The 15,033-nt window shown below is 38.1% G+C and overlaps 1 protein-coding gene across 1 annotated transcript in view; it reads left to right on the top strand.

Moving 5' to 3' along the window:
• LOC131044232 (uncharacterized) overlaps positions 1-15,033 on the top strand; it is a 108,308-nt gene that overhangs the window by 60,622 nt on the left and 32,653 nt on the right. Inside the window, exons 5-6 of the mRNA XM_057977514.2 lie at positions 3,491-3,588; positions 10,343-10,426. Of these exons, the coding sequence (XP_057833497.2) occupies positions 3,491-3,588; positions 10,343-10,426 (182 nt within the window). The remainder of the gene's footprint in view (positions 1-3,490; positions 3,589-10,342; positions 10,427-15,033) is intronic.

Below are 15,033 nucleotides of genomic sequence, written 5' to 3'. Positions count from 1 at the left end.
CTTTAAGTTATATTTCATATATACTTTCAGGATGTTTGAGAGTGGTTTCAGGTCCATAGGAATTATAATGCAAATTCTGGATTTTGGAAGATCTTCCAAATTTCCAGACTTAGTCAAATTTCAGGCCATTTTCGGATCAGGATGACATTGGTGGATTGATGTGAATTTCTGGACTTGGATGATCATGCTTGCTTTCCTCTTCTGGAATAGGAGATCCAAACTTAGCCAAATTTTGACCACTGTCTGTGCTGAGATGCCACTTTGGGATTTTGAAGGTGGATTTTCCAGACTCAGAACAATTTTGTGCCTTCCACTTTAGGGATGATTCTCATACTTAGCCATTTAAGACCCCTGCCTGTCTGCTTTCAACTTTCCAGATTTAGAAGTGATTGTGCATGTTGATTCTTCGCTGTCTGCTAGCTTGATCCTGCCACAAATAGACTTTCCCGAAATAGAAACTTTCCAAAATGTCAGAGTTGGAACCTAAAACAGGACGCAGGAATGATTTACTATAAATAGAAACTTACTAAAAATAGAAATTACTAAAAATAGTAAGTTTGATTTTTGGCGAAATGGCGACATTCTGGGACTCGGAAAAATCCCTAAAAAATAGGGACTTTCTAAAAATAGAAAGTAACTCCGTTTGGGCTCAAATTTTGCTGGGAGGTCCCCTGAAGGGTCCTGGCTCCATTCGTATGTTCAGTTTTTTTAAAGACCCTAACAGGGACCCCTAAAATCTAGGACAGAAGGCAAAACCCTAGAAAAAGGACAAAACAGGCCCTAGACCTCACAGAATTTGCTGGACAAAGAAGCAGATTAACCCCAACTGACTCCCAAACACCTGCAACGCGGAGAGATTGAAGAGATTGCTGCGAAAAGACCACAAAAACGCAAGCCAAAAAAACCGGGAGGGCCTAAAAAGAAGGGGGTCCCCATTTGCAATGGGGCGATGTGTGAAAACGTCACAACAGGTAGGAGATGGGTGGAAAGGAAGGTGGGAGGATAGGATCAGGGTAGTGGAAGGGTAGGCTAGGATGGGATTGGGGTAAGTTAGGAGAAGCAAGGGGTAAAGGGTGTGAGATGTAGGTTAGAGAATGTAGGAAATGGAAGGTATGAGAGGTAGAAGAAAGGTAGAAAGTGGGGGTGATGGAAGGTAGAGTAGGTGCTAGGAAGTAAGGATGGAAAGAAAGAAGGTGAAGGAGAATGGGAGGAGGTGAGGGAAGTGGAAATGGAAGGAGTGAAATGAGGGGAAATGGAAGTAGGATGGAAAAAGGGAGGTGAGGGTGACTGAAAGGAGGGAGAAAGGAAAGATGGAAAGGAAAAGAAGATGAATGGCAAGGAGGATGGGAGAAGGTAAAGTGGAAGGTTAGGGAAAGGATGGAAGGACTGTGAAGTGAGATGGAAATGGGGTGATTGGGCTTGAGCAATCCACTAGCAGTGCTGGGAGAGACAGGTCGAGGGCTTAGGAGGGAAAAGGAAGTGCTGTACGTCACTTCATCCTAAAATGAGAGCCTTGTCTTGATTGCGTCTTAGCCACCTGAGATACTACACTTCTTCCAAATGAAAGGCTAATAGCAAAAAGACTACAACTATCCTAGAAAGTAGAAAAAAGTGGGGGTCCCCATTTGCAATGGGGTGATGTGTGAAATGGTCACAACAGATAGGTGTCCTATTATAAAGGTTGGGAACATGTGTTAGATGCATCTTGTATTTGTATGTGCTATTTGAAGGTTTGTCAACTCTTAACAACTGCACATGTTTAGGTGAGTTATTTTCCATAGAATTGGAAAGGGATGTACATTGTAAAATCTTCAATGTTAGTGCCAATGCTAGCTAAGCAAATCTGTTGGTCTATTGGCTTCAATGAAGTAGTGTTGGAAGCTAATGGTTTAAAATTTGTAAGAAAGTAGTCTTGCTTCCTAGTGGATGTGCTTTAGTTTCCAACTAGTATTCCCTTTAACCATGACACTTATAATTTGAGAGTCACCATCTAAAACAATCTTCGAGGCTTTAAGGATGAGGTTCACTTAAGGCCTTCAAACATGGCGTGGCTTCTCCCTTGTTCATTCCCTTAGGTGGATGTGTTGTTGAGCCCCAGTTTTACCATCTGAATCCTGGATGAGACAACCAGTCCTTGCATTCCTTGGGTTCCCTCTAGAGGTTTCCTTGAAAATGATATTATAAAATTTGGAGGGGGAATCCCTTTAATTTTTATCTTATCCTTGGGTGCTCTTTTCCCTTTAGTGGGTCTACATAGGAGATCCATTGGGATATGAAATTTGTGATATTGATTTTGGACTCAATTCAATACTAATTCTTTTTTTGTTGTTACCTTCCTCTAGTTATTTGATGTTGTGCAATCCTTTGTTTTTGTGATGCCTTGGGTTCACTATGCCAATATGTATGCTGGTTATTTTCTGGAAAAGCCTTGTAGATTTCAGAATTCATAATCTAGTCTGTAACCAAGGTACTTGATAGTTGATAATACATATTGATTGAATATAGTTAATTGCAATTAATTATTTATTATAGTGTAATATATTAATTAAATTTTGATATATAATTAGTATAATAACTAATTATATAATTATAATAAAATTTATATATTTTAATATTTTTAATACATTATGTCTGAACATAATTTTTTTTTTCTGAACCAGTGAACCCAAACCCATACCTGAATTGGCAACTTAGCTATATGTTTTGTTGAATATGGAAATCTAAACAGCCTTAGAAGTACAATAAAGAACCTTTGGGTCAATCAAAAGGCCTAAAGAATTTCAGCACATTGAGATTTATCGGGCACAACAAAACTTTTAGGGGATTAAACTATTCTATGAAATCAGCAGCATATGCCAGAGTTGCTTGATACTTTCCTCTCTTACCTAGATACATGTATTAGTGTATTTATATAGAACGCATCCATATTCAAGTCCATATTTGGTTGTATCTGATATGTCTGGATATGATACCACACTGATCAATGTCACCTGATTTAGTTTTGTAAAAGCACATTCAGAAATTGCAAAGAAAAAATTAAAATGTTATAAAGTAAACTGTTAACAAGCACACACATATTTAAATCATTGAAGACTCAAATATATTATGACAAAATAAATATTATAATTTAATAATGTGAAAATGAAAAGAATATATAAAGTTATAGACAAATAGTTTAAGTGTCATGTCATATGTCTTTATATGTATACATTTGATTATATGTGCATTTTTGTAATTGCATATCTAGCAATATCTGTCTTAGGGGGTTTTGAAAATTTACAGTATCCATTATGCTATATCCTTTTCTATGTAACTCTGCCATACAGCTTTTCAAGTGATAAATGCAGTGAAGGTGCTATTGCTGGTGGGATTTATTTTAGTTTTTGGCAGATCATTAATGAAACTGTTTTTGGTAGATTGACATGTGTTTATCTTTCTGTATTATATTGTAAGACACATTGAGTTTTTGATTCCTTGCTCTCTTGTTAAGATGTGAAGGGATTGCCTGTAATTAACAGCTACGAGAATATCCAAGCATTGTCTCAACACAGTAACAAAAGTGAGCGGGATCATGACCTTGTCATTGCTGTAAGTTCTTTATATCAGATAAAGTGTCAATGTAAGGAAAATCTCAATTGCCCTCTAGATTATCTTCTTTTATTGGTTTATTTTGTTTGACAATTTTGTTGCATTCTCAGAATTCTGTAAATTATGCTTTTCATAAATGTCCACAAAACATACGGTGATATTATTGTAGCTTCTTTTTCATGTATTAAAGTGTAGTGTTCAAATGAATTTGGGTAGTGTTGACGTGTTTTTTATGACTGCGTCTAACACAGAATAAAGTTGCCTAACGATCACTTCACTCTCTCTTGATCAAAGTGCGATTACATGCTAAGATTGCAAGAAGTTCAAACAATCGACTCCAAGGTTCCTTTATGCTACGGACGTGACTCAGTTGGCTGATGTGATTGTTGGTAATCCAAGGGGCCTTATGTTTGCATCGTTCTTTCACTTGTCTATTGTGGCTGGAAATCCATCATCGGATATGGCAATTCTGCGATGCTGCTACTTTGAACGGACTAAAATGAACTGAAAGTAAAAGGGAAAGGGTTTAGAAGGATCTAAATCTACTCCTAAGAGCAGTGATAACAATGAATAGTGCTCTGGTGGACAAATTTCAAATAAACCAAGCTCTGTTTCGTCAAGATCAACTACAACTCTGCAAGAACCGGTGCAATTTTCTGGGGATGCTAGAGGATTTTCAAATTGAGAAAGTATATTTGAATACCCAAAAACGGCGCAATCCAAACAACCATCTACAATCGAACTTAGCACAAATTTAGGGGGTTTAGGCTAACTTTACACTGCAACTTACAATCAACAAGATGCAAAAAGTATGAACCATGGAAACTCATCAAACACCATTACATTCTCCATTGAAATCAAAGCACTATACTACTTCTACTCTAAGTGAGGAAGGTGAAACCATCCAAGTTTTGAAAAAATAACTTAAGTGGACACCATCAGAGAACAATGTTTCACTATTATTTTCTCAAAAACTTATTGCAACAATTTCATGCAGAGCTCCCTCCCTGTACAAATGAGGGGGTCACCCTTTTATATAGGCCTCAAGCCATGATTACATGCAAACCCTAAATAGGGTTTTCCCTAAAAGATTCCCCACTCAAGATACAACAAGGTGGGAATCAACAATAAATGCCCATTATGCCCATATACAATTAATTCAACGTGCCCAAAATGGCATCCATTGTGCATTAAATGCATCATCTCTTTCAAATTTGCCCAACATGCGTTTAATATTCATCCATGCAAAAATCACCCCATTATGTCATAAATGATCCATCATTTCCACATATGGCGGTTGCATGCAAAAAGAATCTGCCATAAATTCAACATGCAATGACCGGATCGCCATTTGGTCAAATATTCTGGTAATGAATGTGCCACTCTGCCACTCTACTGCCACGTGTTCAATAGATCCTTGCCATGCAAGTGGACCCCGTCGTTGTATCTCTGCTCTTGCACATTTGGAATTGTTGGAGAGGGAAAATTCGATTCAGGAAGAATTTTCCTGAAGTCTCTTCAACTTTCCTTGCTCAAAGAAGGTTTTTCATCAATTTTGCACATTTCCTCTTTTTTAGGAAAATTTCCAAATTAGGGTTCCACGGTCCAGAATAGAGAAAATTTTCCTACGAATCCAAATCTGTAAAAAGTTTTGAAATTTGGATGTGATTTGATGCTTGAGAATGGATTTTTAAAAACTTTTCTCGGGGGAAATTTCTTGTTTAGTTCATCCCTGATTCCTTCCTTGCCTTGGAAATTTTATCTTCAATTCATCCTTGGATGTGATTTCTTGTTGTGGAGGAATTCTCCTTTGGAAAGAAATTTGTTCCTTACCCTGAGGAAGGAAATTCTTCACGCCTTAGCCAATTTTCATGATTTCCAAGAGCTATGTCCTGAAGGAAGAAATTTCAAACACTTAGTCAATTCTTCACCTTTCCTGGAATTCTGTCATGAAGGAAGGAATTTCCGACACTTAGCCAAATTTTCACCTTTCTTGGAATTTCTTCTTCTTGGGCGCAATTCTTCCCCGATGAAGGAATTCATCTCTTTGTGCACTGTTCATTCTAGCGCCCTCCACAAGGTTGGGGCGGAAATTCCTCCTGAGGAAGGAATTCATTGTTTTGTGAATTGTCCATGTCTTCTTTTCAACATCCCTATTTTTTAGGGATCCTCCTAAAATTTAGGAGCTAGGATCATTGGATGGAGAATTTTGCCACAATTCCGAATCTTTAACAATTTCATCATTTCGGCGAGATTCAGTGTCTAAAAATAGAATTTGCCCAAGGGGAATTTTATTTTCTATTCCTCCTTGACCCCTTGGATTCCATGCCTTTGGCAAAATTTCAACTTTTTAGCTTGGGCGTTGAATTTTCTCTATGTGGAGGATTCATGAAATTTATCCATCTGTCCTTGCCTGACTCATTTTGGCGCCCAACTGCATCCTTGGGCGGAATTTTCACTATGCCATGGATTCATGAAATTTTCCATCTATCCTTGCTTGACCCATTTTGGCGCCCAACTGCATCCTTGGGCGGAATTTTCACTCTGCCATGGATTCATGGAATTTTCCACTTTTTATCCTTGCCTCCTCCATTCTGGCGCCTGACTGCATAGTTGGGCGGAATTTTGCTAGTGTGAAGGATCCATGGATTTTATCCCAACTGCATGTCCTGGCGCAAATCACACTTGGCCAAGGAATTTCATTTTTTCTTTGTTATCCTTGGACATCCTGTTTTGGCGCCCTTCACCTTACTTGGTCGGAATTTTCACCAGGAGAAGGATTCATGGAATTCCTTGTGAATCCCTGGGATCTTCATTTTGGCGCCCAAGCTCATACCTAGGTGCCATTTTGACTAGGAGAAGGATTCATGGAATTTTCCTTCTCTCCTTGCTTCTCCCATTTTGGTGCCTGACTCCACATTTGGGTGGATTTTTGCTTATGCCATGGATTCATGGATTTTCCTTCTCTCCACGGGAATCCCATTTTGGCGCCTGACTCCACATTTGGGTGGATTTTTGCTAATGCCATGGATTCATGGATTTTCCTTCTGTCCTTGGCTTCTTCATTTTGGCGCCTGACTGCAGACTTGGGTGGATTTTCGCTAATGCCAGGGATTCATGGATTTTCCTTCTGTCCTTGGCTTCTCCATCATTTAATCTCCCAGACTTAGAATATTTTGACCTCCTGAGATTTTGAAGTGTTTTCCCGAGCTTTCCATTTTAGGAATGGATTTCCAGCACTTGACCCATTTCTGGCTCTCTTTGTCTACTGTCTGACTTTCGGGAATTAGAAATGTCTGCGAACGTCTGATCCTCGTCGCCTTGTTTGACTGACCCTGCCAGTAATGACTTTCCAAAAAAAGAAACTTTCAAGGTGTCAACGTTAGATCCTTAGACAGGGTGCAGGAATGACTTACTATAAATAGAAACTTACTAAAAATAGAAATTACTAAAAATAGTAAGTTTGATTTTTGGCAAAATGACGACATTCTGGGACTCGAAAAAATCCCTAAAAAATAGGGACTTTCTAAAAATAGAAAGTTGCTCCGTTTGGGCTCAAATTTTACTGGGAGGTCCCTTGAAGGGTCCTGATTGCAGTCATATGTTCAGTTTTCCCAAAACCCTAACAGGAACCCCTAAAATCTAGGACAAAAGGCAGAAACCCTAAAAAAGGACAAAATAGGCCCTAGACTTCACCAAACTCGCTCAAACGAAAAGCAAATTTGATCAATATGAACCCCAAACACTTGCAAAGCAGAGAAACTGACGAGACTGTTGGGAAAAGACCCCAAAAACTCAAGCCAAAAGACCGGAAGGGCCTAAAAAGAAGGGGGTCCCCATTTACAATGGGGCGATGTGTGAAAACGTCACAACAGGTAGCTGCAATTAATCAACTACAGGTGCTAACATTTGTCTAGACAATTATTAGAAAACCATTGCCAATGTGAGCTAATTGCACTTGATACGATTCTTGTGCAAATCCTTTCTTGTAATTGCCATTAATCAGGCTTAGAGGAAAATTTGAACCTTCTTTGTTTGTTTTGTGTCTTGCCTATATTCATGTCTTTCTTAATCATTAGTGGCTATTATGTTTATAATTATTAACATCTAATGTAATGTCCCCATTCGGGACCTAAAGACAACTAGTCAAAGGGATACGCTTTGGTCAGCATCGCTTTCATTAAGGAATGAGGAATAGCAAATAGGGGCAATAGATTTACAAAGTGTGACTACCAACCACTCTGTTGTCACAAGATGAAAATGGTGATTAGAAGGGAGCTATCATGGCTGACTCCATAAGGGTGACTCAAAGACAAATATGCAGCCACATTAACATGATGACCGACCACATTGGTTAGAGGTTATTCATCACAAGGAGATGTGATATAAAGACAAGGTCTATAAAGGAGATGCGATCTCATTATATGATTCTTAATAAGCAGTGTGCAATGAATAAAACAGCGAGAGAATCACTTTTATCACTATCCCAGAATCTCTTAAACAATCACCGACAAAGGAGTAACCATGATTTGAGTTAGCTTAACTAACTAATTAATTAGATGTAAAGGCATCTAACTAAAACAGCGAGAGAATCACTTTTATCTTCTCCACTTTTGTTGCCAAGAAGGAAGCATGATTTGAGTTAGCTTAACTAACTAATTAATTAGATGTAAAGGCATGATGTCAAGCAATGGGTGCAAGAGTTATGAGGAGATACGACTCTCCTCTTAAACATTTGCAGGATATTTAAGGGGAAAAAAAGAATACAAAAGCATTTTAGGGAGGAGGAGCTGGAAAGCTATGCTCACTACAATCCTGAAGTAAAAGGGAATCTATCATTATTAAGGGCAACAATCTATTATAAGAAGAATAATATATACTTGAAGAAACATCAGTAAACAAAGCATGAAACCAACACTGCTGCAGGAGTCTTAGCAACATTGATCAGATGATTTTGAGCAAGCCGACTTACATAGTCATATGATAGCTGACTACCAACAAAAGCAATATAAGTAAAATATGAATTGCAATGTATGCTGGCTAACAACAAACATCAAAGTAACTCTGAGACAAAGATTAGCCGACTCCTTTAGAGGACAAAAAGATTATCACGGTTAGAAATAGTGATATATGGATTGATGGTAACGTTTTGATTGATGAAGGAAGCAACGATTATGAAGAATGATAAGTAATTAAGAACACATAGCATCGATTCAATGGAAGGATGAACAGCAATAATGAAGAAGAGACAATATCTATGGAATGAAGTAATAAAGAGAATTGAAGGGTATCAGCGATGACATCAATAAAGCAATCTGAGACATTGATCAATATATAACTAAAGGCAGCAATATAAAAGGTTTGATTATATCAAATGCAGCAATCAGAAAAAGAAGAATACTTTGGTTAAGCATCGGCTAGGAAAAGGATGCAAGATACAAGTAATCCAATCTGAAAGGAAGCAACCCCGTTAAAGAAACAAATTTCATGTGATGTAAGAAAATAAGATGATCAAACTAAGCATATATAATAAGCAGCGAATTCTGTTTGACAAGACAGCGATCCATTACAAAATAAATCAGCAAGTCTGGTGCGATTTGAGTTAATAAACCAATTTGGTGTGAAGAGACATGTCTTTTAACATCCAAAAGATGTTACCACTCAGCTTTGAAAGATATATAATGAGAATCAACTTCACCCCATCAAGGGGGGATTGGGAACCTTCTATCTCTTTATTCCATATTTGGGTCTACTCCTCGTGCATCTACCTTACTGGCTTTTATTGGTTTTATATTGGGAACCTATATTGGATCTTTCTTCAAGAGCCATTGCCAAAGGCACATTATCGGTTGCAGAAACAGCAACTAGGAAGCCAGTGACTAGCCATTGGGGATGACAGTGTTAAGGATCAAATATGACCGTAAGGTGCCAATGACAAACAGCTTTAGCATAAAGGGGCAAACATTAGCGATAACAAATCAATAAGGGAAGAAAAAGATTATAGCATTGTAAATCAGAGAAAGCTATTAAGGACTAAATTAAGGTAATCCCAAAGGGGGACTATACATCTAAATATTATATTGTTGATAGATAATATTCAAGAGTAAGGATAATATATTGTATCCATATGTTTTTTGTGTCTAATTTCTAGTATACAGTTTTAACACTTAGATATTATATGTTTGTAGGATTTTTCACTATGTAGAGTATTTTAATGCATGATATATCACCCCAATGACTATTTTCCAGAAGTAGTCATTACTTCTATGACCTTTCACTCACACACATTGATGATAATCAAAAGGCAAGGGGACCCACAAGGCACAAATGCACCTCTAAGAGATGGTAGTCCCAGAAAGAAATAAAATTATTAGCGTCCAGGAATGAGCAAGAACAGGTCAGTGAGACTGGAATGTACAACTGTTCCAATAGTGAAGTGCTAGGGATTAAAGGGCCCTAGACTAGAAGCAAACAAATAAAGCAAAGAAAAGCAAGAAAAACAGGAAATAGACAAGGAGCAGTAAATCTAATGTGCTGACCCAGAGTGAAGGCAGATGTTAACCCATCAAGCTGGGGGCTTGCACCTCTATGTTATGTTTTAACACCACCATTTTTGTGTTTTTCCATGTTTCAGACTATTCATTACAATCAAATTACTTCTCAATGGGATATGCCTTTTATTGTGTAGCATCAAAGTTCTTGTGTCTATTATTTACCTTTGCAAACAATTGATGCCTTTTCCTTATATTTTCAGTCATATGTACTTGGAGAGATACCATCATTGAGGGAACGCATCACAGTTGCTCGACAACTTTGGAGCCTCACTCATGATATTCTGGTGAGAGGACAATTTTAGATGCTTGATATAGATAGTTTATTTATACTATGGCATGTTTGACTCTTGCAATAATCCAATTTATGTAATTGAAATCACCAATCTGTTTTGCTTTTTTTCCTTTGAAGTTAGCTAGCGTTGTTGTTTACTTGAATGTGTAATGGTATTACTGCATTGTTTTCACATTTCCCTTGCATATTGAAAATAACTCATAGGTTAAGCAATAGATCTATTTATCAATTAGTTTTTAAGTTGTCCTCTCTGCAAACTGCAAACAAGTGGGTGCCCTTGTGGAGCGATTGTTTTTGATTAAGCAAGCAAGGAAGGTCCCTGATCCCATTAAGTTAACAAAACAGCATAACCAACAAAAGGCAGCCACTTGAACAGAACAGCTAGGAGCAGCAAGCAGCAACACAGCACATCAACCTTACATAATCAAAAACAGATAAACATAATGTCCATCATAGAGCCACTGCTACTATAACTAAGACTACCAGTATAAATCGACCAACTACCCATAATACTTAACTGGCACGCAGGCCTTAATAGAGTATCAAAAAACAAAGTTTTACGTAATAAACAAAATAACATATAGTCTTTAGCCATCCCCGACCAGACATAGAAGCAAAAAAACCTAACCAAGAGACTAATTGCCATGGTCTTTAATAAGACCCCAGTTCTTCTCCAGAATCTGCAGGTTCTTTTTCCAGTCATCATGATCCAAATTGTAGTCATTTAAATCTTCCTGATTCTTCCCACTCGAATGAGCAATTATTATAATAGATTTAATCTTTGAGTTTTTGAGTTTATGAATCTGGGCAATTAGTTTGAAATTTTGGAAAGCCTTATATCCCAAACGTGGAGAATTTAAAAGGTTATGCTGGGTGCAAGGCTAAAAGTAATGGGACAGGATTATTATATTTTTGATATTGGGATATTTTAGCCGCTAAAGTTTGAAGAGATTTTCCTGTGTGTGGCTTTCTCTTGGATTGCATGAGACATCTGAAATCGTGGCTTCTTTCTAAGCGTATAATATTTCTTGGAGATGCAAGGGAAGGTATTGCTGGGTTGGCTGCTAATATTCCTGTTGTATCGTGGAAGTCCTTGTTGGAGTCGTGAGTGGTGATATATATTTTTAGAGATTACAGAATTGTATAAGACTTGTTGTGGGATGCCAAAGGTGATATTCAACTTGTGCACATTTCTGATGCCAGGAATAAGGTATTCTCATTTGACCATTTGATTTACTTGGACATTGAGGTTAGATGTTTACTCTGGAAGAATGGCTTGACTTCTACAAGTACGGACATGGGGATCCCTACTCTCCTTGTGTGAATTTAATTCTCATCAAATCACATTACCATCTCTTCCTGGTGTGAGGATTCTCCTGTGGTGAGCATTTGGCTTGGTATAAACAGGAGTTCGGGTTGTAATGGCTGATCAAGGCATGGTCTTATCTGGGTATTATGCACATGGATAACTTGTTGCTGAGGAGACGATTAGGAAGAGAGACCTTCAACTTAGCCTCTATCTCCGTTCATCCCCTGCGTAGCATCCTTGGCTGCAAAATCTTACCAAGGTGCGTTGGATTGCTGGAGGACGTGGGTCTACCTATCACCTGGTCATTGCAATATGAAGTTTACATGCATGCTGAAATTATTTGTTTCTGTTTATCATTACTGGTTGTGGCTCTTGCTGGAAGGAGATTACTTTCAGACTTTCGTGGGATTCCTAGCTTTATCATTGCTGCTGCTCGAGAAATGTATGCCTGAACATTGTATGCTCCAGAATAGTGGGAGTATTACTAATGTATTCTCAGCTTGCAGAAGCAGTATCAAGATCAGAAAAGAAAAAAAACATTACTCAATGTAATACTCATTTTAATAGTTTACAAGCAAGATTATTTCCTATCGTGTTTATTATGTGCAATATTTCTGTTCTTATCTGTTGATCATTGGCATATGAAATATTTATGATAAACACATCAACAGCAAATTATGTAACTCTGCAAGTCTGAAACTGAAAACATTACGTTAGACCTACAAGCAAACTGTTTGACCAAATATCTTGGAGTTAAAAGGTGAAAAATTTGTGTAAAATCCATTGGGAATTCTACATAGGATTCAAAGTAGAGCCTAGTTCCTCTTTGACAAGACATTCTATCTTAGACAGGGAGAACCATTCAAATGAGAACACATTTAAACCTACACTTAATCTTGTGCCAAGGAATATGTTAGAACTTGGTCATGTCTCATTCACAAAGGTTCAAATCAAACAAGAAAGTTCTATTGGTTTTTTTGCCATTGATGTCATTTGGTCTTTGCCAGCTGTTTTGTTGAAAAAGTTTGAGTTCGTACACTCTCCAGATCACTCTTCTCAGTTTGATCATGGTCAGAAGATGTCTTTCTGCATTCTGTGTCATTTCAGTGTGTAATATACCACCCCCAGTTGGCTGATGCAATTTTTTTTTAATTTTCCTTTTTGAAGGTTGTGATTTTCTGAGTTTTTTGTGATTTTTTGATTTTTGGATTGTTTGCAAATTAGAAACGAATGCAATAAAGAGATATGACTGCTGGAAATGAAAGGAACAAATGCAATTGCAAGCAATAACAATTTTTTTGATATTTATTTGATAAGAGGGCTGGCTACATACCCCTAACAGCAAATATAGGTCCGATGCAAAATCTGGATCAGCAAATAAGTCACCAATGGCTTGTGGAAACACCACAGATCACCTCCATTAAGTCTGATCCAGCTTACAGTATGATTCCCTGGACTGGTCCTCCACAAAGAGGCCTGAAAGCCCTAGTTTCCAGCTAGGGTTTGGCTGTAAATGATCATTAGATGGTACAGCCAGCTGGGGAAATTAAAGTAATGCCGATATGTGCTGAAAGGAGACCCAGATCTGCAATAATACCTTCAAGTCTGCAACACCATCTCAAATAGAAACTCTGTGATGCCTGCAAATGCCCTCCAAATGCTGATAACCTGCAGGAAAATGGATATTTATGACCCTTGGAGTGTCTTTCACCTCTGTAGGCCATTGAATTGTGAAGGGATTTCGTCCTCCGCAACAGATCTGAGAAGAAACTTCTCCAAGCTGCTGCTGCTCTCCAAAACCAGACTTCAAGAATGATTGAAATGAACCCTCAAAAGTTACTTTTATTCTCCCTCCAAAGACACTTTATTTTTCCTGCCAAATCTCACTTTATTTTCCCTCCTTGCTGATCGAACTTTCTCAAAGTCTCCTTTATTTTTATTAAGTTGTTTTTAAAACAACTTATTTGAGCCTCCCTAGGCATCATGACCCATGGTGCCCCCCTTATTAGGTACTTTATTAAAATAATATAAAGTAACTTTATTAAAATCAATACTTTTTATGATTATTTAAACATTCAGATTTATTCCCTGAAATCACACCCTATCACCCCCAAACTGAAACCTGATGGTGCCACTGGTACATGATGACTGGGCGTAATGCTCCAACTGCCAGTCTCTCCTAAAAATTAGGGATCCTCCTCAAATACTAAGGAACTGCCCCTAATCACTGAAATTCACTCCACTGGATCCTTGGCAATTCTCCTCACATCCTGGTGGGTCCACTGGTGACCACCAATCTGCTCCTAAAATTTAGGAACCCTTCTAAAAAATAGGAGACAATCCTTGAACAACTGAAAATGCTCATATGGTCTCTTGCTGTGCTTTACAGGCTCCGGGTGATCTCCGGGTGAACTGTCAGTCCCTCCCCAAACAATAGGGATCTCCCTAAAATCTAGGAAACTGTCTCCAAACGTCCAGAACGGTTCACATAGCCCTTTACCAGTATCCTCCACAAAATTAGGCCCCTTCCTAAAAAATAGGTGTCACTCCTAAAATTTAGGAGACTGTCTCTAACTCCTGGAAACATTAGATAAACTCCTGAAATGTAGTCAGAAGATGTCCTGTGTGAATTTGCAACTCCTGGATGGGTTCCCTATCCATCTCATTGGCCTACAGGACCTTGCTGATAGGCCAATCCCTAGAAAATAGCTGATGTTCAGGAAGGGTCGAAAATGGGGACATTACACAGTGGCAGCTGTCTTGAGTTTACTTTCTGTTTGGTAAGATTGGTTTTGTCAGGACGTTTCATTCTAGTCTGTGCGTTGGTGGTTGTTTTTGCCAAATGCTTTCTTCTTGTGTGTAACTGTCAAAGCCATGCAACTTCTTTTGGATCTCACATTGCTGATGTTTTGTTACTTTTGGCATCGATTTGGGTAAAGAAACGTTTTTTTTTCCTCTGAGATGAACTGACAACTATGATTCTTTTGTAACTGTTAGGACTTTGTTTGTTTGTAGTTCTGCATGTTTTTGGCAGGTGTGCAAATGCATTCTGGGAGTGAGACTGCTTTGACAGCAAGTGATTTGGCGTTTTTATCATTATCGTATTTGCAAGTGATTTCGGAAATTTTTGAGTGATAGTTTTGTTTTTGCTTTTCGTTGGAAATATGTTGTGTGCTATGATATAGCACGATGTAGGTAAAAAAAAGCAGTTTCTCTTGGACTGACCTTTTATAGTAGGAGCAGTCGATTCGTTTTCTAGAATGGATATTGGTTTTTGGTGTATCGCTTTG

The sequence above is a fragment of the Cryptomeria japonica genome, chromosome 6 (genome assembly GCF_030272615.1).
Source record: "Cryptomeria japonica chromosome 6, Sugi_1.0, whole genome shotgun sequence".
Classification (NCBI taxonomy): Eukaryota; Viridiplantae; Streptophyta; class Pinopsida; order Cupressales; family Cupressaceae; genus Cryptomeria; species Cryptomeria japonica.
The sequence above is the reverse complement of the archived record's forward strand: the minus strand, read 5'-3'. Positions and strand labels throughout refer to the sequence as shown.